The following is a 22267-nucleotide window of genomic DNA, read 5'->3' on the forward strand; positions in this document are numbered from 1 at the left end:
GGAGGCCTCTAATTGAACCTCTACAGGCTTTTAGTCTTCTCAAATCTAAAAGATTTAATTACTGACTGCCATTGTGTTAAATGTTCATCTACTCTTTCAGTTATTGTAACTCATGTGGAGTATGAAACCTCCAACAAGACAGAGGAGTAGGTACTAGATCCTCCTTGTGTGAGGCTGTCTCTTTGTGTTCCCTGGGATCAACAAAGAAATGCCTCTCCTCCACGGTGCCCTCTGTGGTAACCATGGCTACGCCGACTGGTTTTTCAAGCTGTGCAGCACTTAAGAATGTGAGGCCAACCTACAACACTGTCTCTCCAATGAGGGCAGCGGCCACAATGCAGCAGTGCAGCCAAGGCTTCACCGAGGTGCAATCCGGAGCTGGTTTAACTCCTTGTGCTCCTGCTGCTCCGCTAATCGCAGCGCTGCTTATTAAACAGGACAGTTCCTTGTTTCTTTAGCCGAGGCTTTTTTCCTTAAGTCAAACCCACTCCCACAGTGCAGCCGTTCACACAACAGGTTCACGTATTTTACTGTTAGTTACATTAGAAAAAAAGCCATACATCAGTTTCCGTTTTTCTGCATTGCAGTAGATGAATTTACCCCGACTCAGTTGTAACTTTGGTATCTAATCAGGATACAACAGTATCTGAGCCCTTTACATATGTTTTACTTGTATTTTTGACACCACAGCTAAAACGGTAGATCAATTAATCACTTTTAATCAATTCAAGTAATGATAATGCATCCAAAAGTTCATTTTTCAAGCAACATTCTCTAGTTTAAGTTTCTACTCTGATGATTCGCTGCTTTTATATCACCATAAAATGAATATCTTCAGGTATTGTGTATATATATATATATATATATATTCATTTTATGTTTTTTATAATAATATGCCAGAAACGAACCAACTAAATAAAAGCATGTATCTGTTGTTTCCGCTTATATGAAATCATTGATAAAGCACAGCTCAATAAACCACAATACTCTAATAGAAATATTCAGCAGATCATTTCCACACTGTTCTCTCAATTCCTCACACGTGTCAGGGTCAGTGAGGGAGGAAAATTCCAGTTTCGGGAGTTCTGTTTCACAGCAGGGTTTCGATGCGAGGTGGATGGCTGCTTCTCCAGATTACAACACTTTCGGCCCGTCTGATGTTTACACTGCTGCCCTGCATTGTGTTGAATGATGTTGGCATCCGTTCACTTTGTCTGGCCCGACAGAGCTGTGAGCCACACCCGAGATTCACCCCTCAAACTTGAGCTGTGGATACAGTAATTCATGTTCAGAGAGGTTTATTCTGATGCTACAGTTTGGAGCAGTCGATTGATGGCATGTCATTGAAATGAAGGACTACGGATGGCTGTTTTAAGCAAAAATAGTATTTGATATTTGCTGGGAACTATTCGACTATTATTCAAAGACACCTCCATATCAATATTTCTATTGTATTGTAGGCATGACTATTGGTGCTAGATATTTACATTTTGGATAGGTAATCATCAGTAATGTGGACATACTGACTAAGTGGGTAAAGGCAAATAATAGGACAGCTTCAACAGTCTGGTAAGTTCAGAAAATATCACTTTACTGTGATGCAGTCATATGATATTTAAAATATGACAATATTTAGTTTCCTACCATGACGATAACATATTATATATAAATACTTAAAATAGCAATATATATGATAAATCAATATGTGTATATCACCAATGTGTCTAGCCGTGTCCCTCCCTTATAATGAATGAAGATTTACATTGTGCTGTGATATAATGTGCCTGAATGGAACGTCAGCACATAACAAAACTGACTGCAGCTTTTGTAAATATTTTGGATTTTTATAATATCAGTTTTTTTGTTGTTAGTCCAAACATATCAGAAGGTGTGATTATGTGTTATCCCAGGTTACATCCAAGTTACATTATGACACTCTTAGTGCGATATGTATCACAGTCTAATGTTCCTGTGGTCTCTGCCTCAGATTGACCCCGAAGATTGGCTTCCCCTGGAGTGAGATCAGAAACATTTCCTTCAACGACAAGAAGTTCATCATCAAGCCTATTGACAAGAAATCTCCAGTGAGTAAAATTTCATCCAAGATGTCACACATGCTAACATTTCTAAACATCAAAATATGCAAGCCTCCTTATTAGTTCTCAGTCTCCTCCAGTTTAGGAGATCTTGTTCCTCTTTAGGTCAAATTAGACTTTTCAGAGCTTATTGAGTTGCAGTCGGCATCTGTACTGAAGCCCTCTGCTTCCGTTTTACCTGCAGCATCATGTCTCTGCAGTGGAGAGAAAAAACATTGGACGTATCTGCAGTGCGATCGAGCATAGCTTTCCAGGCAATGCTATTAGTGACACACACACACACACACACACACACACACACACACACACACACACACTGAGTGGAGCAGTCTGTGTATGAGTGTTTTTAGCAGTAATCTGCAGAGAAGTTTCCCCACAATGGGCCGGCAGCTGAAGGTTTATTAAGTCCGGTGTCTGTTCTGTCTTCTCTTTGTCAGGACTTTGTGTTTTATGCCCCGAGACTGCGCATCAACAAGCGCATCCTGCAGCTGTGCATGGGCAACCACGAGCTGTACATGCGGCGCCGCAAGCCCGACACGATCGAGGTGCAGCAGATGAAGGCCCAGGCCAGAGAGGAGAAGCAGCAGAAGCAGATGGAGAGGTACGATACAGATGTTCACACAGAAGAAAGGAACTGCTGACTGTAGTGATGTTGCTTGGATTTCTTTATGAAATCTGTTTCACACTGACTGAAGTAACATTTGGACAAAATGACCTCCGATATGGTCATAAACTGTATTTAATATTAAGATGTGAGCCACTTTGGAGTTTCTTGACTACAGAAGAATTTATAGGTTTTTATAAGGGCTGGATGATAATTCAGTATTATTGTTTACAAAATTTCAGCTGCATCATTTGATAATAAAGGTTATTACCAATTAATGACTCTGATAAAACTATGATTAAAAACAAATAAGTGTATGTTTTCCACTGGGACCCAGGTCATTACTATGGCTGCAACAAGTGAATATTTATCCATTTATCTGCCAGTTGTTTGCTCAATTAATGGTTCAATCATTTTGTTTATAAAATGTCAGAATATCATCAAATATTTATCAAAGTGTAATTTGACCTCTTTACATCTTTTTTGTTTGACCATCAAAACTGAAATCCTAAAGACATTAACAAAGTTTAGTGATAAATCTCAGACGTGGTGGAAGCTGGAACTAAAGACATTTTTATGCAATTTAGATTTAAAATGTGTCTTGATGTAAATCTTTAAGCACAAACATTCCTAATATATTGCTATTTGGAAGATATCAACATTGATAATGATTTAACCATCATAAGCCAGGCCTATTTTTTTATATTGTATATTTGAACAACTAACCCCAAATTAACCTTTTTGAAACAGTTTAGTGCTGCAGCAGGTAATTATTTCTGTTATTGATTGATCCCATTAAAAAAATACCCCAAATTCAGTGATGCCTTCAAAAATCTGGTTTTGTCCGACCAGAAATCTTCAAACCTTCAAATAAGTATTAAGACCCCTCCACTTCTTGTAGACTTTATTGCAATTTGATTGTACATGGATTTCAGTTCTTGAGTTGACATTTGCCACAAATTATAAAAACAACTTTTTACTTTTTCGTTGTGGGTAATTGAATTTAAACGGGTGACAAAAATGTCAACTTTATCCATTTAAAATTAAATAAAATGTGCCAAAAGTGGAGCGGTCTGAATACTTTCTGAAGTGACCAAACGTTCCACCACCTCGAATAGTTTGACCTAGTTCGGTTGCAGCGGCAGAAATTCTTCTCAACTCACCTTACAGAGAGAACCATGACGCAACTCGGCGTGCGAAGTGAAGCACTCATCGGGTAATAACCCGACATTCCTTTTCAAGTGAAGGAAGTCTACTTCCTGTACGGGCTTAACTGAAAGCGAATGGATGTTGACCCTGGTCTCAGCAACAGCTGTCGGCCCGCTGTCTGTCCCGTACAGCTGTTCAAACATGGTGATGTAACGTCGAGCAGACAACACGCTGAATACTACAGGGAGAGCCATTAGATCACCAGGGGGCCGGCAGGCGGGAGTTTGAGCTTCACACACAGTAGCTCTCGGTGGTAAGAGGCTGAGAGAGGCCGGGCCGGTGGCCAAATACGGGCACGACACACGGGTTGTCATGATCCCCTCGAGAAGCATCAACAAACACAAACAAATCCCAGAGGGAGATTCTCGGCTGTGGCTTCAGCAGCTGCGATCAAAATACAACAAGGAAATGTTCAAACATTTTAAATAAGCAATAGTTTGTTTTGGAGAACGCCAGAAAAACACTTCCGTGTGCTGCACGTCATAAAAACACACAAGGACAAGGAAACAGTCATGAAAAGAAGGAACGGGATGTAAAAGAATAAAATAAAATAAAAGTAAAAGTAAAAAAAATGGAGCTGATTATTTGAGTAGTGAAGCTGCTTGTGCAAACATGCGGTGAATCTTGGTTTATGTGTGTGCCGTCGTCACGATGCATCAACCGTCAGCTGTTTTTGTGGGCTCACGGTGGTTGTGTGTTATCTGCAGAGCCCAGCTGGAGAACGAGAAGAAGAAGAGGGAGGCCATCGAGAAAGAGAAGGAGCAGATGGAGCAAGAGAAGCAGGATCTGATGATGAGGCTCTACCAGTTCGAAGAGAAGACCAAGAAGGCAGAGAGAGGTCAGGAAGGGAGGGAGGAGAGAGGAGGGGGTGGGGAGGGAGGAGGGGGGTGGGGAGGGAGGAGAGAGGAGGGGCTGGGGAGGGAGGAGGGGGGGTGGGGAGGGAGGAGAGAGGAGGGGCTGGGGAGGAGGGGATTTTAGCAGCTCATCCATCATGTAACCATGAGGACACAGTGTGTTTGTATGGGAAAAAAGAGAGAGAGGGAGAGAGAGAGTGTGTGTGTGTGTGTGTGTGTGTGTGTGTGTGTGTGTGTGTGTGTGTGTGTGTGTGTGTGTGTGTGTGTGTGTGTGTGTGTGTGTGTGTGTGTGTGTGGTTACTCTGATAGGTAAACAAAAAGCTAACAGGTTATATTTGCAGGTTACAGTTGAACAGGAGCCAAAACAATGAATTAATTATAAGCTGCTCAGCATGACGCACCGCCATCAGTACTTTTCTTAATATTTGTGTTTATTATATGTCTATATTTCAATATCCAAAACAGACAAACAAAAGCTCTGCGTGGGGCTCTAATCTTCATATTTGACCTGTTTCTAATCTTGTCTGCAGTCATGTGTTTAAAAATGACTTTAAGAAGAAGGTTGCTCGCAGTCTTAAGATCATTAAGTAACTCCAGGGCTCGTTCTTTAGTTTCCTAATAAATTAGCTCCTAAAGATTTGCAGCGTTTGTTTTTAAAGGCTTTAAATAGCAGCTGATTTTACACAGAGTAATACCAGTATCATTTCACCTTTTTGACACTTTAAAGCTCTATCTTTCCGTTAACACTGAAAATAACTGTAATTTAACGTATCACTTGCACTTATTCTAGAAAGACTCTGGTAGAGCTTTTGTATATATGTTACCAATAATAAAATATCTAATATTTATCACTAGAAAAGGAGACAATCGCAGGTCTTCATCTTGGATTCAGGTCTAAAAAAAAAAAGACACAACTGCAGCTGGAATATTTCATAAAACTGCTGAAAATCTTTCCTTTTTGTGCTGTGAGCATAAATACATACAAGTTTAGTTTTTGTCTCATATTTCTTTTTCCTCTGCCTCCCCTCTGTGTTTCAGATCTGCAGGACCAGGTCCAGAGAGCCATGATGCTGGAGCAGGAGCGCAGGAGAGCCGAGGAGGAGGCGGCTCGTCTGGAGGCGGAGCGTCAGGCAGCCCTGCTGGCTAAAGAGGAGCTGGCCCGCCAGGCCGAGGACCAGAAGAAGGACCAGGAGCAGCTGGTTAGTAGTCTAATGACGCAGTCTTGGAATTTAGGGACTTAAAGACGAGTTAAATATTCCAATATCAGCCAACCGCTGTGACAATACTTATTCATTTCCATAAAAAAAAATGAAAAGGCCTTGCAGATTCGTCCACAAAAGACTTGAAGTGGGCTCTGGGAATCTGTTGTCGGCTGTTTGTCCCGCTCTGTACCAGCCACATGCAGGGTGCAGTATTCAGCAGCGCCCGGCTACAGGAGCTCCACACAAAACCACTTTGTGGAGTCCAGCTGGACCGCACCCCTTCGCTTCTGACCGCCACGCAGCAGCAGCGTTTTATCAGGCCGACACACTTTGTTTTTGTTTTTTAACTTAAACCCTATAAAGACGCTTGTGCAATGGAGTAAGTCTCCGTCACTTCCACTGACTGAAGACATGTGGGAGTCGGGCAATCAACTCGTTTTAAATGCACTTCTTAATAATAGTGTCTCTGTGTTATCACTGAGGGACTGAATTTTCCAGCTGAACAGCTTTCACATCATCATTTCAAGGGCCAGTGATCCAAAGGCGACTCTCACTGAGCAGCTGAAGCAGGTTCAGTGTTTACTGGTCAGTTCAGTGGTGAGAGACGAGCTGTTCACCCCGTTCACCCGTTCACCCCGTTCACCTGTTCACCTGTTCACCTGTTCACCCGTTCACCCCGTTCACGCCGTTCACCCTGTTCACCGTGTTCACCCGTTCACCCCGTTCACCCCGTTCACCCCGTTCACCCGTTCACCCCGTTCACCTGTTCACCTGTTCACCTGTTCACCCGTTCACCCCGTTCACCCCGTTCACCCCGTTCACCCTGTTCACCCGTTCACCCCGTTCACCCCGTTCACCCCGTTCACCGTGTTCACCGTGTTCACCCCGTTCACCCCGTTCACCTGTTCACCTGTTCACCTGTTCACGCCGTTCACCCCGTTCACCTGTTCACCCGTTCACCCCGTTCACCCTGTTCACCGTGTTCACCCCGTTCACCCCGTTCACCGTGTTCACCGTGTTCACCGTGTTCACCTGTTCACCCTGTTCACCCGTTCACCGTGTTCACCCTGTTCACCGTGTTCACCGTGTTCACCTGTTCACCCTGTTCACCCGTTCACCGTGTTCACCCTGTTCACCGTGTTCACCCTGTTCACCGTGTTCACCGTGTTCACCTGTTCACCCTGTTCACCCGTTCACCGTGTTCACCCTGTTCACCGTGTTCACCCCGTTCACCGTGTTCACCGTGTTCACCGTGTTCACCCCGTTCACCCGTTCACCGTGTTCACCCCGTTCACGCCGTTCACCCCGTTCACCGTGTTCACCGTGTTCACCCCGTTCACCCTGTTCACCCGTTCACCGTGTTCACCCTGTTCACCGTGTTCACCGTGTTCACCCTGTTCACCCGTTCACCCTGTTCACCTGTTCACCTGTTCACCCTGTTCACCTGTTCACCCCGTTCACCGTGTTCACCCTGTTCACCCGTTCACCGTGTTCACCCTGTTCACCCTGTGGTGGGCAGACAGGATTTAGCACACATCATGATGATTACACTTTTTAGATGCTGACAATTTAGAGTGATTTTTAAAGTGGATTATTTCACATCTAATAAATCTTACTTTAAACCGTTTAATATATGTATTTACACAATTTATTATTATTTTGAGTCCTGAAAGTAAAACGTATTAGATAATTTTCTATATAAAAAAAAAATGTAAGATTAAGGAAAGTCTTCTTACTTCTCTTCTTATTCACAATTATGAATGACAAAAATATCTTTAGAAATTAAAGGAAATGTTTTCTTCTCCCTCAATCCAGGCACTTGTGTAACGAAGAGTCTAAGAAGCATTATAGTTCAATTTGCATATTCAAATATACTTAATAATGCTTGTCTTTAGTTGTTTAGTACTTAAAAGTCAGGAAGGAGTCACGATAGTATGAACACCTATTGGTTGCAGCTCGCTATATTCATTTATGGAAACTAATTTGACTTTACGGGGCCAAGATTAAAGGAATCAGAACCATCTCGTGCTATTATTTCATTTTGTTCTGGTCTGCTGCAGTAAAACTGAACATTATCGGTAATTTACGAGAACAAGATCATAAATCACATTTTTTTTCATCTTTACTCGCCGACCTGTATTAAATTGTGCTCCTGTTGTTTGTCAGGCTGCAGAGCTGGCAGAGCACACAGCCAAGATCTCCCTGCTGGAGGAGGCCAAGAAGCGCAAGGAGGAGGAGGCTGATTCATGGCAGCTCAGGGTGAGAGCTTTAACGGATGCACCAGCTGATGTCCAGTTTACTGAGGCTCATTCAGCTATTTCTGTCTGCTGGGAAGATTTACAGCAGACGAGACCAGTACATTACTCGGAAGGAATCAGATTAGTTTAGACTCTTTCTTTACTTTGGTTTGTTTTGCTTTTAAGAGTTTTGGGTGCTTGTAATTTTAAACTTAGGACGGATCAAATGCAAAAAAGGAAACAAATGTGAGGAATCTGGAGCCGTGTAACAAACCCTGTGTTCGGCCTCAGATCAGAGACAAGACAAGAGTTCAACTGACGCTCTCCGTTTGTCTCCAGGCCCGCGAGGCCCAGGATGATCTGATAAAGACCAAGGAGGAGCTGAACATGGTGATGACGGTGCCCCCGCCGCCTCCGCCTCCTCCCATGTACGACAACCTGGACGACAACAGCGACAGCGAGGAGAACGCCAGCACGAACAGCGCCGACCTTCAGTATGAAGGCATCAACGACCACCGCAACGAGGAGGACCGCCTGACGGAGGCCGAGAAGAACGAACGCGTGCAGAAACAGCTGAAGGTGAGGAAGGCGCCGTCTGGGCCGAGAAAATGAACACCTCTCAGTCAATCAGTCACGAGATGCAAATACGATTTTAAATTCCCTTCATGTGAATGAAAGAATGAATGAATGAATGAATGAATGAAAGAATGAATGAATGAATGAAAGAATGAATGAATGAATGGATGAATGAATGAAAGAATGAATGAGGAGGTTGACAGACGTGCTGCAGCACCGCGAGGTGATCATTTTCTGAAAATGTACGAGTTCTTTCACGGCTTTAGAGAAGTTTTGCAGCACATTACGGCCTCTCATGAGTTTATCAGTTGACTATTAAAAGGACCAGTGAGTAAGATTTAGGACTATAACAATAATAATTACGTTTTCAGTAGTTTATAATCACCTTAAACTGAGTCGTCGTGATGTTGGACGAAGTCAGACAGTGAGAGGATGTTTCAATTTGCGTACTCGCGTAGGCTACTTCCATTTGCTATTGTGAGTACACAAGTGCAGCAGCATTCAGCGCACTGTGAGCACCCAGATGGTAGGGATGGGCATTTCAAGCAAAATTACAATTCCATAATCACTCAGAACAATTTGATTAGTATTTGACTATTAACCCACATTTCTCCTGTTAACATCGCGGCATCTAATCTCACAGCGACACACAGTTTTACCTCTAAAGCTCTGGCGCCTGGTGGTTACATGCTCTTATTATTATTATTGTTATTATTATTATTTTTATTATGATCTTTAATTGGCAGCCGGCAAACAGCTTTTAGGGGCATTTTCGCCACCTTCTAGTGAGAGTAATGCATTACAACCAGCCGGTGGTAAAAATGGGCAATAAGGAAGGAAGATTTGAGTTTTTATATTTCGATTACTACTCAAATATTCTAAAATCACGATCCATCTGTACCAGACAGTGTACTCGTAACGGAAAAACTACATGGCAGACGGGAAGAGACCGCCGAGCTGTTTTCAAACTGCAAACCGGCCTCCGAGGAAGCTGCAGTGCGCTGAATGCAGCGCTATTCAAATAAAAAGTTGTACATGTCCACGCACAAAGTGTGTATTTTTTTTTACAAAGTGACACACAGAGGGCATTAAACCGCCTTCGGGGTTTTTTAGTGAAATGAGCAAAGACAACAGATATTTCGGCAGGTGACGTTTTCAAATGTTGCGTTCGTCGTCATTAAGTGCAGAGCGGCAGAATGCAGTTTGAGACGCTCCCCTTTCAAAATTCAAGCACAATACAAGTAAGCGTGCCAACGTGCAGGTGTACCAACAGAAGTACATGAATCGAGACACTGCCAGCGTCACTGTAACATTACTAATGACCACTCTTAAAGTTGTATTGGCGTGGTCGTTTCTGTGCTCTCATCTCCTTCTCCTTCTCCTTCTCCTTCTCCTTCTCAGGCCCTGACCTCAGAGCTGGCTCAGATGCGCGACGACACGAAGAACACCCAGAACGACCTCCTGCACTGCGAGAACGTCCGGGCCGGCCGAGACAAATACAAGACCCTGCGACAGATCAGGCAGGGCAACACCAAGCAGAGGATCGACGAGTTTGAGGCCTTATAAAAAAACAAAAAGAAGCCTTCGGCGCTCAGCCGCGTACCCTTTCTGAATGGTCACTACGTCTCGGGCCGACACACAAACATGCTCGGGCACGTTTAACACAGCGGTTGCAGACGTAACCGGAGCAGTAGAAGCGCAGCGGCGGGGGACGGCGGCACCGCTTACAGGGAGATGAACTCCTGTTCGTCTGGCGGGATGCAAGGCTTTGCAAAAAACCTGACCAAAACTTAGTGCCAAAACCTTCGTTCTTCTTTCTCTTCTTAGTGTTTTAAATCTTCTTTGTGTATTTGATTGCGTGTAATTTGATCACTGCAGACCAAAATCACGTTCGTTTTTAACCAGAGGTGTGATGAAGTAACGGGACTAGCCAAATTTAGTATTTTCATGACGTGCACATAGAAAATGTAATCAAAGCCTGGCTTCTTTTTGACGTCTGTCATTTGCTGTGTAGGAAGAAAAAGGACAGTTTGTCACCCATAGCGACCACTCAGAAAGGGGAAAACAGTATAAGGAAAATGTATGTTTATTTTTGTTTTCCATTATATTTGAACACTTCCATTTATGTTTAATATTTCTATTCAATATTCAATATAGGTTAAAAATCAAGCCTAGTTTGATATTTATACTGTATATGGGATATTACAAAGGGTATTTCATCTTGGTTTGTATATTTTTGCTATTTTGCTATCTACTAATGATAACAAAGACATTCAATATGTTTCAAAGGTTTTATATATTGACCAAAATATTAACAGTCTTATGTTCCATGTTTTCCTTTAGATCACTAAATTAAAGAGATTTAACTGTAAATTATTATTTTTTACTGTAGGAGATATCCGGCTGCATGACATTGAAATCAATTAAAGAGACTGCTAACTATCTAGGTACTTTTGATTAGTTTTCTTATTTTTTTTCTTATTTTTTTTTTTTGCCGTGCATTCACAGCATGCTGAGGAGCGTTATCCTCTTCAGAGCACTGTGTTGACTGGGACACTTAAGTTGAATATATTTGATTCTGTCTGTTCTGTGTCATGCCGCTGTAGAGTGAGAGAGGAGCACGTGATGTGTGCTTTTTACCCTCCCAAGTGGCCTTTCTCTCCGGCTGTGCCCTTGCAGCCGAGATGGTTGGTCTCAACATGCACAGTCGCAAAAAATACAGATGTCAAAATCTTTAGTTTTATATTTTAGTGTTAGTCCTCCACGGAGGTTAAAACGACGGTTGAGGTGAACTTTGTAGAGTTTCGATTTTGCAGCTTGGTCACAATGGACTGACTCAGACAGTATAACAAACGACCTCTCACTCCTCTCTGGACTCGAGTATCATTTACCGACACTGTAATGGAAACACACAGCTATGCTGGCCTTTGTATATGAAAAGGATTTATAATGAGGTGTTCAACATATTGGTAATAAAAAAAACCTGATTACACAACAGTGTCTTTACTTTGTGCAATAGGTGTTGAGAGGCATGTTGACACATATTTTTGGGCTACGGATTTTCCATTGGTTTTGATTGGACCTCTTAGTTCTATTTGAAGGAAAAGTCTGGCATTGTTCAACATTAGTGGATTGAAGCCTCGGAGCAAACATGGCTGTAGTCACACCGGTGTAGCTTGTATTGAATGTGAGAGGAGGCATGTTTACGCTTCAGACTTTTTAATCCTTAAAGTGATTCAGTATGACAAATAAATAGTTCAGCTCATGGAAATACAACACATATTAGAAGCTACATTAATCAATAATGCTGACAGTTGTTGAAATATAAATATTGTCCTGCTAACGGAGCATAAAGTGCGGCTGAGTCTTTCGTATTTAAATAAAAAATAAATAAATAAATAAAGTCAGTTGGTGGGCAGTGACACCGAGTGTCGTCATAGTTGGCGTTGACGAGAACTGGCGTCACGCCATTTGTTGGGCATCTTGTTGCCATGGCGACCCAGGAGCACACAGGGTTAACAGAATTCCAGGTGGGTGACATCACCGCTCCTTCCTCTGCAAAGTTTTTTTGGTTTTTTTTCCCCGTTTCTTCTTTGCGGCTGTGAAACCAGAGACTGAGCAGATCTTTCACACGCTGCTTCCACAGAGACAAGAAAGGCCTCATTGTCCACAAGGAAACAGTGAAGAGTCCGGCCTGCGAGGCTCCCTCCCAAATAACTCAAACCACTTCCTGTCCGGACCGGGTGTGGCTCCAAATTTCATTTGTCAGAAATATTACTACCCCCCTCCAGTGTCTTTCCAGCGTAATTTCATTTGCATTGATGTTTGTCTCGTCTGATAGAAGAACATCACATTAAAGAGGAAACTGAATCTGGAAGATGCCTTGAACGCAGCAGCGTGGCCTCTACCGGAACCATAGCAACACTTCACTTTAACCGTTTACTATAACGTAGTCCTATACTGTAGGAAGTTCATACATGCATTTATAAACCCCTCCTACTATGAAGCATTCGTAAGCAGTGAATAACAAATAACAACAAAAACAAACAAAAACTAATCCTAAACAATTACACAAGAATATTATGAAATGTTATTTAAATGTGAATACACGTGTAATAATCATTCATAGAAATGTTTATAAATAAGTTAATGTGGAGCGGGAAGGTTCTGGACCTCGGAAATAGTAGTTCAAAGCTGCTAAGATCGTATATGTCGTGTCACCGGTGACGGCGATGGGGAGAAATGAGGAATTATCGACTGCTGTTTCACTCCGATTGCAGATTTTTCTGAATTTATCATTTCATTGTTTTGGTTGTAGAGTTGCAATTACTATTTTCAAATATATAAATTGAACTATGTTTCATCTATATATAAAACATAGGAGATGTAAACATTATGTCGTTATGAATAACATATTGTTTATATACATCATCTAAATGCTTCATCGGTGGGGTTAAAGTAAAGTGTTACTACAGATTTCGTCACTGAAGACATTGAAGAGGAAATCTCTGCTGTTACCAGGATCCACTGGAGCCCCTCAGGGAGGCAGGAGGGGCTTCAGTCCCACAGGTCCAGGTTCAGAGACGTCCTCCTGGACAAGCAGCAGCCGGTGAGGACGCCCGCTCTCACCGTAAGGAATGGGCGTCGAACTCTCAGCCTGCACCCAGACTCAGACACCTAAAGACACCACACAAACACAAACAGCTATGTAAACCCACCCTCACGCCTATTAAACACTTACACGCTTTAATGCATTCATAAAAACACACCACAACACATACGACACGCCTCGCAGGCCTGCAGACACCGAAGCGCACACAAAGAGACACGATGAGGAGTATGTACACTCCGACGCAGGCGTTGTGATCAACGCATTAACGGGAAGGTGTTTGGCACCTTTGATAAAGACAGTTAGTCTTTGCCATGTGGCCCAGTTTTAACCTCTGCAGGGAACCAGACATCATGTCTGTCATGGAGGTGCCCAAAAGAGTCGTTCTTCTGACCTCTAGTGCTGAAATAAAAACCACCAAGAGCTCAAAGCAGCGGAAATGTGGAGGTTTCATTCCTCTTTAAAAGCTTTTCTCTATTTGTTGAATTTAGGATTTTGTTTGTAGCTCATTTGATCATTTTTGAAAAGTTGGAGGCTACTCTTAAAATGTTGGCACATTAAACCTTGATGAGTACTGAATATAAACCACTGCAATGATACTGGAGGGCAAGAGTGTTATAGTAAATATATTTAAGATAATGTTGTTGGGTGAAAACTCAAGTGGAGTTTATTCAAGTTTATTTGTACATCCTGACATCAAATATAATATTTCATTGAGGTTTACAGTCCTACGACATGAACACAGTGGCTCTCAACTCAACCCAAGACACTGCGAAGAAGCCTTTAGTAAAAACTGTATTTTATTTTCATTTGAATGATTAAATACTTTTTGTGGTTGAAAACTGATGAAAAATACATCAATAAATAAATAAAGCAAGCTACACACACACAAGGCTGACAGCTTGTATTGTGTAGTGTTATATATGCAACAATGGCAAGATTATGTGCAAATTTAAGTTATTGTCATGGAACGACAAAGCAGAACTTGTTTAATTATCATTAAATTAATATTAAATGATCTGGCGAACGGACAACCGAGACTCTTTCTCTTGCAGATATTTAAGGGAGCTGAGCCGCAGGAGCTCACCCTGGTTGTCGGTGCCAAACTTGACTCTGATCAGCAGCTCTCCTCCGTCCTGCTCCACGGCGCCTCTATCTGGACTCTCAGCCTGATGCACACAAGGGGGAGAAGATTTTAAAGAAAATACTCTCTGGAAAAGTTAAACATGATTCAATATGACCAAATAACATACAAGAAATATAAACATGAATAAACACAGATTGTTAACAAACAAAAAAACAAATGTATTTTTTTATTTATAGAAATGGCATTTAATCCTTCTTTTCACAATAACTAATACATTTATCAGTCCCTGTGTGTGACCTGCTTGTCTCAACAGGAAATGACTGATGAAAAGTAGCATTATGAGATAAAATTGTCATTAAGAAAAACGGTATTGTGCAAAACAAATTTGGAAATAACTTTTATAAAGATGAGCTTAATTTTAAGAAGATATTGTATCACTGTATTACTCAATTATTAATTATCTGTGTATTTCATAATGTCTAATTTATCTATTTAAAGAAATGTTTTTTCAGTTTGAAAATGTGCTTTAATGCTGAGGAGACTGTTAGCTTAGCTTGGTTTAGCATAAAGAACCAAATCAGCAGTAAACAGCGAGTCTGTTCCCGTCCTGTAACCAAATCAACCCACCAACCCACTGTTCCTCTGAAGATACCAAATATAAACGTGCTAAAACCAAAGTGTTCAACGCCACAATTTGTGGTTGTGTGGGATCTTATGTGTGAGATTTTTCTTCCAGCCATAATAATGTCTTGAACCCTTGAAATTCTGGCTGTCCAAATCCCTCACAACACTCTCCTCATCTAACTCAGTTTCCTAACATGTCTAATAGTTTTTATAACGATGAACACTTTGGGGGTCCGTAGACAGTAGAACTTTTCATTCTCCTCTCCTCTCCTCTGTATTTCAGAATTCCTCTCTGATCCGTTTTACCTTTGGACACAGCGGATACCAGTTGAAGTTCTGGGAGGTCTCGTCTTCAAACCTCCAGCCGTCCAGCGGGATGAGGACCTCGCCGAGAAAAACTTTCCTCTTCAGGGTTCCTGAATGCCACACAGAGGCCTGCAGTCTCTTTCCAAACAGCAGATGGCGCTCTATGTCGTACTGTCAAAAAGCAGATGAGGAACTTAATTAAATTTGACCATCTGAAGCTGATGCAAGACAAGCTGAAGGTGATTTTCTTCATTCTTTTTACCTTTAAAACTTCATTATAAACCGGATCAGTCGTGTTTCTCTTCCCTGACGTCTTCAGTTTGCCGTTCTTCTCTGGCAGCACGTAGAGTTTGACATATCTACACATCGAGATAAACAGAGGATGCTGAGGTTTGGAAGGAGGAGCATATAACAAAATGTATACCATAATAACTTGTCCTTACGGGTGACACTTCCTCCTCTTGCTGTCTCCATAAGAGAGGTTTCTGCAGCCGCCGACTGTGATCTCCAGACAGGAGGTGTTGGTGTTGTAGGCCAGCGCCAGCTCCACCTCTCCGGCCACAGTGACGCTCTCGGAGAGGCCGCAGTCTGTGCTGATGCTGCTGTTACTGCCCTGAGGAAGCAAAATACAGACTTCAGCTTCTCATTTTGTATCTCAAAGAAAAGAAATACACAACACGACTGAGTTTAATTCAATTAAACATGCAGAGGAGGGGATTATATGAGCGAGGAAACTGAAATGATCATAATCTATAATCTAATATTTCTACCACAGGATGTTGCTTGGGGATTTTTTTTTCTCTTATCATGAGCTTTGACTCACTCTCTTTCCTCCCGAGTACTCAGAACTGAAGGAAGTTTCTTCTTCCGCCCCGGTCGAGGAGCCCTCCTGGTCGCTGTCTTTGCTTTTCTTGAACAGGTTTGGAAGACTCGGGACTTTAAAGAGCTGCGAAAAGAAGAAGGATCATTTTATTTACTGCACTTGTGAAAAAAGAATAACATAAAACTTATCAGAAGGCATTTAATCGGTTTGATCAATAATATCAATTTCACTGATATGTCAGCTTGGTGGCCTTTGTGGTGGCACATTAACCAAAATGTTTCCCTCTTTAAGACCTACAGCAGCTGCTGTTATTCCCTGTCATCACCAGCAGGAACCGCTAAAGTCTTAGATTAGTTTAAGCCCCTTTTACTGTCATTTTCAGTGCTTCAATTTAGAGTTTAAAAAAAAAATCCCAGAATCAGCTGCGTGTTTTGTAACAGACAAAATATCTTAATGGACTTTTCCCTCACATGGGGTGTCATCTCTAAGACCCCCTGAGTTCAATGACTGATGTTGATGTGATGAACACATGAAGTGTTGCAGCTGAGATCGTCTTACTTTGCTAGATTTGTTGATTTCGGTGTCAGAGAGGCTCTTTTGGGTGCCGTGGTTGAGGCACGATCCCCTCCGGCTGTTGTCGACTCTCAGCAGGTCGTCGCGCACGTCGTTCTGAGACGTGGAAATCTCTGCAATGACAAAAGCCAGAAACTGATGTCAGAAAACCATGTTGAAATTCATGAAAAAAACAACTATACAAAAAAGGGAAATGAGAAGATTTGTCCACAGCTTGGAGAAATGTTTATATTGCTCAAAACAATGTGTGGTATCACAGTTGTTTTTTGTTCAGCGTGCACATGCATGTGGTTGCTATCTGTGCAAATCATCTCATGCAACTTCTGCTCGTGCAATAGGTTACATCAACAAGTGTTCAGCTCATCGAGGTAGAGATGAGAATATGTCGTAATAACATTCACAGGAAATGGACCGTCTCATTCTGAAGATGTGCACTGACAGAACCTGATGGCAGGTTTACCAGTTAAGTACAGTTCCTCCTGTAAAAGTTGATCATTAAGATGAGGTGAGAACATGTTCAACTTACTTTTAATGTGACTCGCGAAGGAAACCATTAGATCTTCCACAGATTTGGTAAAACACTTTGAGTTTTTCCAATCCTGCAGATCAAAACACAAATAATTGGCACTTGATTCACACATTTTACACTTTTACTGTGAAGTAATGCTTAAAAATGTATCAGTACTTTACCCCAGATCTGCTCAGAAACTGTTGATCCAAGTGTGGTGGTGGAGTTGGAGGCACAATTGATATATGACTGGGAAAAACACAGGAAACAATCTTGCTTTTAATTTAATGAATCAAACCTGGAACACTCAAAATCAAAATGTAGAGGTTATCAGTACCTCAGCACATTGTAGATCTTCAATAGGTTCTCCCCGACTGTCTCATATTTGTCTGTAAAGAACATGAACATTATGAAGGACTACAAGAATAAAAGACTGACGCATTCAGAAAGTGTGTAAACGCTAAAAAACACAAAGTATTTCAAATCCAGACTCGTCCAAGACATCCATTATCACCGGAAATATTACAACATCGTCGACTGATAATAATGAATAATTCAACAATTTAAATTCCACAAAGCAAACAGCTCAAACAAACAACCTGAAACATCCATATTTAATCAATCAATGTAGTTCAACTGATGACATCAAGGGAGCATCAATAGTTAAATGATGATGAATTCGAGCAAAAGAAAGCAGTCGTGAAGATATGCAGTCTGAGGATTGTAAACAAACCTGTGGTGGGCGGAAACTTCTTTGACTTTTCCTCTAAAAACCACTCTCCTGACCGGATCTTCACTTCCCTGTGAACACGAACAACACTCAGATCAGCAGGTAGAAATTGTTCCACAGTCAGCAAACAGACAAAGAATAGTTACTATGGTGAACAATATCCTGATTGTTATGATATATGCTGTCATTCTTGATGCCTCGTGTTAGATTGGATTGAGTTCATTTACATGAGACATCTTATGTCAAGACAGTTTTACTTTTGTTTGATGTGATCAGCATATTAAACCCGCGGGGAAAGTTTTCTGTCCACTTAAGGAGGGAAATCATGTTGTCAAAACATGTGACGTGATCAAGGGGACATCTACACATTTTTTTGTCTGACCGACAATACAAACATATTCGGGAACACAAAAGACGAAGCAAATCAGAAAAGATGCAGTCTTGACGTCGGGCATTTTTCATGTTAAAAATGGCTGAGAACAGTTAACGAGTTACAATAATTGGTTGATTGTTGCAGCTGCAGGTGAGAGTGAAGCAGAACAGTGAAGTTGTGGCTCTGACAGCTGAACATTGAGCTGGAACTCCCTATAAAAGCTCCATGAAGCCCAGCACAGATGCAGATTAATGTGATGATGACTGTGAGTGAACCCTCGATCCTTGATTTCATGTCATCTTTTACTTCCTAAATCTTTGCGAGTCGTTTGTTTTCTGTACTAGAAAGTCAGGTTTAGTAAACGTCTGCGTCATCACTTGATTCACCCTCAATTATGCTGCTTCAGTTTTTGAAAAGACAACTTCACCAGACTGTGTTTTAGTAACTTTGGTGGGAAGGACATTTAAACCTTCATGTTGCGCTCCTAGACTGGAGCGAGAGTTTCAGTTACAGTAACTTGCAGAACGTCACCAACTGCAGCTCTTCACAGTCATCTCGTGCCTCTCGGCCTCAGCCCGGCGGTTGCCTCCGTTACCTGTAGGCGTGGCAGACCGTGCACTTCCAGTCCTCCGCTCCGACGCGACACTTGCAGCAGATGCGGTGGCTGCAGCCGCGGCAGACCGCGCCCGAGTTCCAGAACTTCCCCAGCGGCCTCTGGCAGCGGGCGCAGGTCCGCTCGCCGTACTGACGGGCAAAACTCTTGGCGCCTTTCCTCCGAAGCTCCTGCAGCTCGTACTTCATCCTCCTGAGGTGAGAGGAGATGGAGAGTCACAGACAAGTTGAACTGCCAGAATCAAAGCTAATTCTTACACAAACAATTTCTCTTCTCGTCAGTGCAAAACACTATTTTCAGTAAATTTTGAATGTTATATGAACTTAAAACCTTTTTTTTTGTTCTCACCATACTGTAAGAGATACAATAACTGAAATTTGCCCTTAAAATTCTGATACAAACAAATGTAAAAAAAATTTTAAGGGAAAAATATGACTTTCTGGAAAATGGATTTCTTTGTTTTCATGGTGAGGGTTAATTGAGTTACGCATGTTTGCATTTTAATATGAAGCCACCGAAACCTTTAGAGTAACAAACAAACAAACTGCACTGAGACTGTGAATCTCATCAATTTAATCAGTACATCAGGTTTGAAAAAAGATTTGTTTATAGAAAAGAACCACAAATCATATTTTGTCTTTGCATCCTTGTTTGGTTTCCAATGACACATCTATCTGTTCTGTCTCCTTAGAGCCTCATTAACAAGCATTTTTACATACAAACATTGTCTTGAGAAGACTCACCTGATTCTGTCCTCCTCGATTATACGCAGCTGTTTGTCTCTCCGAAGAACCTCCAGGACTCGCTCTCTCTCCAGGACTTGAAGCAAACTTAAATCCATCTCCACAGGACCGTCTTCAATCATCCTTCACCGTCACTGCTCCTCTTCTCTCTGCCCGTCCTCCCCTCTGCCTCTCTGTCTTCTTTTGGTTCTCGTCTCCTCCTCCTCCTCCTCCTCTCTTCGTCAGCCCTCCCCCTTCCTGAACGCACTGTCAGACCTCCTTTTTAGTCTTCTGGAGCTGAAAGATAAAAAGGTTATTCAGCATGCTTCTGAGATCCCCCACCTCCCGTTTGTGATCTCCACGGAGTCTCTATCCACGTCAGAGCCGGATATAACCCCCCTGTGCACAAAGATAGTTGTAGTTTCCGCTTGGATGATTACATATCAGTCTGTCTCAACAACTGTGGAAATACCCTTTTCTAATATTCTTGTCTCTACGGATGAATAAGGAACTACAAGTCTGCTACCTGATGACACAGATAGTCGGCTTGACGAATTTCAACTCTCGGCAAGCACAGAATCTGATGACATATTTCATTTGTGCAACATTTCAAGCTCCAAATAATCAGTTTCCCCTCATTTCCTCTCACACCGCAAACGTTCTCATAATTCTCACAAGTGTCAATGTCACAAGCTTTTTTTTCTTCCTCCCAATATTCAACCACTCGCCTGGCAAACCACCTCTGCTTCCTCAGCAGGAGGAGCAGCGATGCTTCACTGAGGACAGAGCTGCAAAACAAACCAAATGCCAACCATTGCATTATTGATGGCTGACATGCGCCTGTGTCCTAGTTTTTTTTTTTTTTTTTTTGCAGGTTAGCAGACTTATTCAAATGGATTATCTCAAAATAGAATAGTTTAACATTATGGAAAAGATGCTTATTCACTTTCATGTTGAGATTTAGATGAGAAGATACCTTCTTGTCTGTGAACTACACGTCCCAGAAAGAGCTTGAAAATATTCTGACTCTTAGCAAGAAAGTAATTAAATGTATTTCCCAAAATGCGTCTGTTCCTTTAAGTTCTCATCTATCTCTAAAAAACATTTTCCTCTGCAGTAGCAGACAAGTGAAGCACCAGGAGCCGAGTAAATAGCTGGATGTCAGCCTGTGTTCACAGATAGGAGCCTGTCCTTGTTACTAACTGGAGCTGCCAGGAGGCCAGAGAAAACAATCAGCGTCAGTTGTAATTAGGCCTCATGGCTGAGAGAGGGACACAGCTGTTATCTGTCCTCTGCTGACGAGCACCATGCCTCTCAAGTTGTAAATTTGCTAAAAAAAAAAAAAAAAGCTGCCAGAGGAAGATGTTAAAATGCAGTGAACGGTTATTCACGCTTCTCTGTGATCCCTCATTTTTAGAATTACAGTCAGTTTGGTTATGATCATCACACACTCATTTCTCGCTACCCAAAGGAACATAGTGATTCCGGTTATCTGTGGTTTAAGTGATGAATGAGTTATCATCCGAGAAGAGAGGGTGAGAACATACGAGCCCACCACAGCAGTGTCAGAAAAGGTCACCTGACTGATTACATTGGGACCCACATATGGTACACAGAGCAGCGTTTCCTGGAAGACCTGTGAGTGGCTGCATAACTCGGCTCTGGCAGCACGACTTACGACGTCCAGCCACTGCAAGCAAATTCCAAATAAAACCGACCGTCACAGGCGCACACAACAAGCTCTTGCATAGAAAAACTGCAACTCTTATTTTAGAAATGACCTGCTCCTGTTTCCAACTAGTTTTCAGCAGCTCATCTTATTGTAATTCTTTACAGTAACTAGAACTACACGTCCAAAAAAAAAGAACAAAAAAAAAGGATCAAGTTCAGCAAAGATGGAGTTACAAGGAAACTTTTGCTGCAACAATCCTGGAATCTTTCTGTATTTCATTTTCACTTTACTGATGCATGCCAAACACCTGCTTTTGAAAACTTTCATACAAGATGCAAGTTAAAAAACAACAACAATTGAATTCATTGGACTGAAACTGAGGTAGTGAAAAATTACAGCTACATTTGTAGATTCATCAAAATTTGCTTTTTCAATATGTCTTTATCAACACGAGATACATGCATGTAGAATATGTTAAAACGCCTCATTCAGCAGCACAACAATAAACTGCACAGAGTAGGAAACATTCATTTATACTGTTCATTCACTTTAAAAGAAAATCACTTTGGATTTTCCCTTTAAGACTACGTGTTGTTCACACACACGATTGCAAAAACATTTACTCAACTCCCCGTTTCAGAGAAGTGCCGTTAGTGGCCGTTTGACACGCAACCAAGAAGAAAGCTCGCTCAGGTTTGTGACATGGGAACGAGGTCACAGCAGAGTTAAAGATGTGCAGAGCAGAGAGTTGCAAGATCTTACCTTCTGGCTTCTTGCAGTGCATGTTGAGTGGTCAGCCTGAGGAAGTGGCAGATTATATAGAGGGAAACCTTCAAGAGCTCGGCTTCC

At 41.9% G+C, this 22267-nt stretch overlaps 2 protein-coding genes across 4 annotated transcripts in view; one reads left to right on the forward strand and one right to left on the reverse strand.

Annotated features, from left to right (window-relative positions):
* Positions 1-10999, forward strand: part of ezrb (ezrin b) — a 33480-nt gene extending 22481 nt beyond the window's left edge. Inside the window, exons 8-14 of the mRNA XM_069173983.1 lie at positions 1988-2084; positions 2534-2697; positions 4617-4747; positions 5802-5962; positions 8132-8224; positions 8542-8781; positions 10180-10999. Coding sequence (XP_069030084.1) covers positions 1988-2084; positions 2534-2697; positions 4617-4747; positions 5802-5962; positions 8132-8224; positions 8542-8781; positions 10180-10344 — 1051 coding nt within the window. The 3' untranslated portion in view covers positions 10345-10999. The remainder of the gene's footprint in view (positions 1-1987; positions 2085-2533; positions 2698-4616; positions 4748-5801; positions 5963-8131; positions 8225-8541; positions 8782-10179) is intronic.
* A 981-nt stretch (positions 11000-11980) lies between these two features.
* sytl3 (synaptotagmin-like 3) lies at positions 11981-22252 on the reverse strand. 3 transcript variants are annotated; one of them, XM_069174013.1, is made up of 14 exons: positions 22181-22252; positions 19768-20043; positions 19007-19216; positions 18042-18109; positions 17646-17697; positions 17491-17557; positions 17327-17399; positions 16786-16913; positions 16228-16350; positions 15848-16017; positions 15667-15763; positions 15405-15575; positions 14475-14556; positions 11981-13455 (listed from the first exon to the last, which is right to left on the reverse strand). In XM_069174013.1, exons 2-14 carry the CDS (start codon positions 19887-19889, stop codon positions 13448-13450), a joined length of 1371 nt encoding a protein of 456 aa, XP_069030114.1. In that variant the 5' UTR covers positions 19890-20043; positions 22181-22252; the 3' UTR covers positions 11981-13447. The 3 variants fall into 3 exon arrangements, with proteins under 3 accessions (XP_069030114.1, XP_069030096.1, XP_069030105.1); XM_069173995.1 differs by lacking the exon at positions 11981-13455 and having other exon boundaries at positions 13773-14556; XM_069174004.1 differs by lacking the exons at positions 11981-13455; positions 22181-22252 and having other exon boundaries at positions 13773-14556; positions 19768-20083.
* Positions 22253-22267: the final 15 nt, after the last annotated feature.

Source organism: Embiotoca jacksoni, unplaced genomic scaffold, assembly GCF_022577435.1.
Source record: "Embiotoca jacksoni isolate LCO1_2020_lvr unplaced genomic scaffold, fEmbJac1.0.p SCAF_101, whole genome shotgun sequence".
Lineage (NCBI taxonomy): Eukaryota > Metazoa > Chordata > Actinopteri > Embiotocidae > Embiotoca > Embiotoca jacksoni.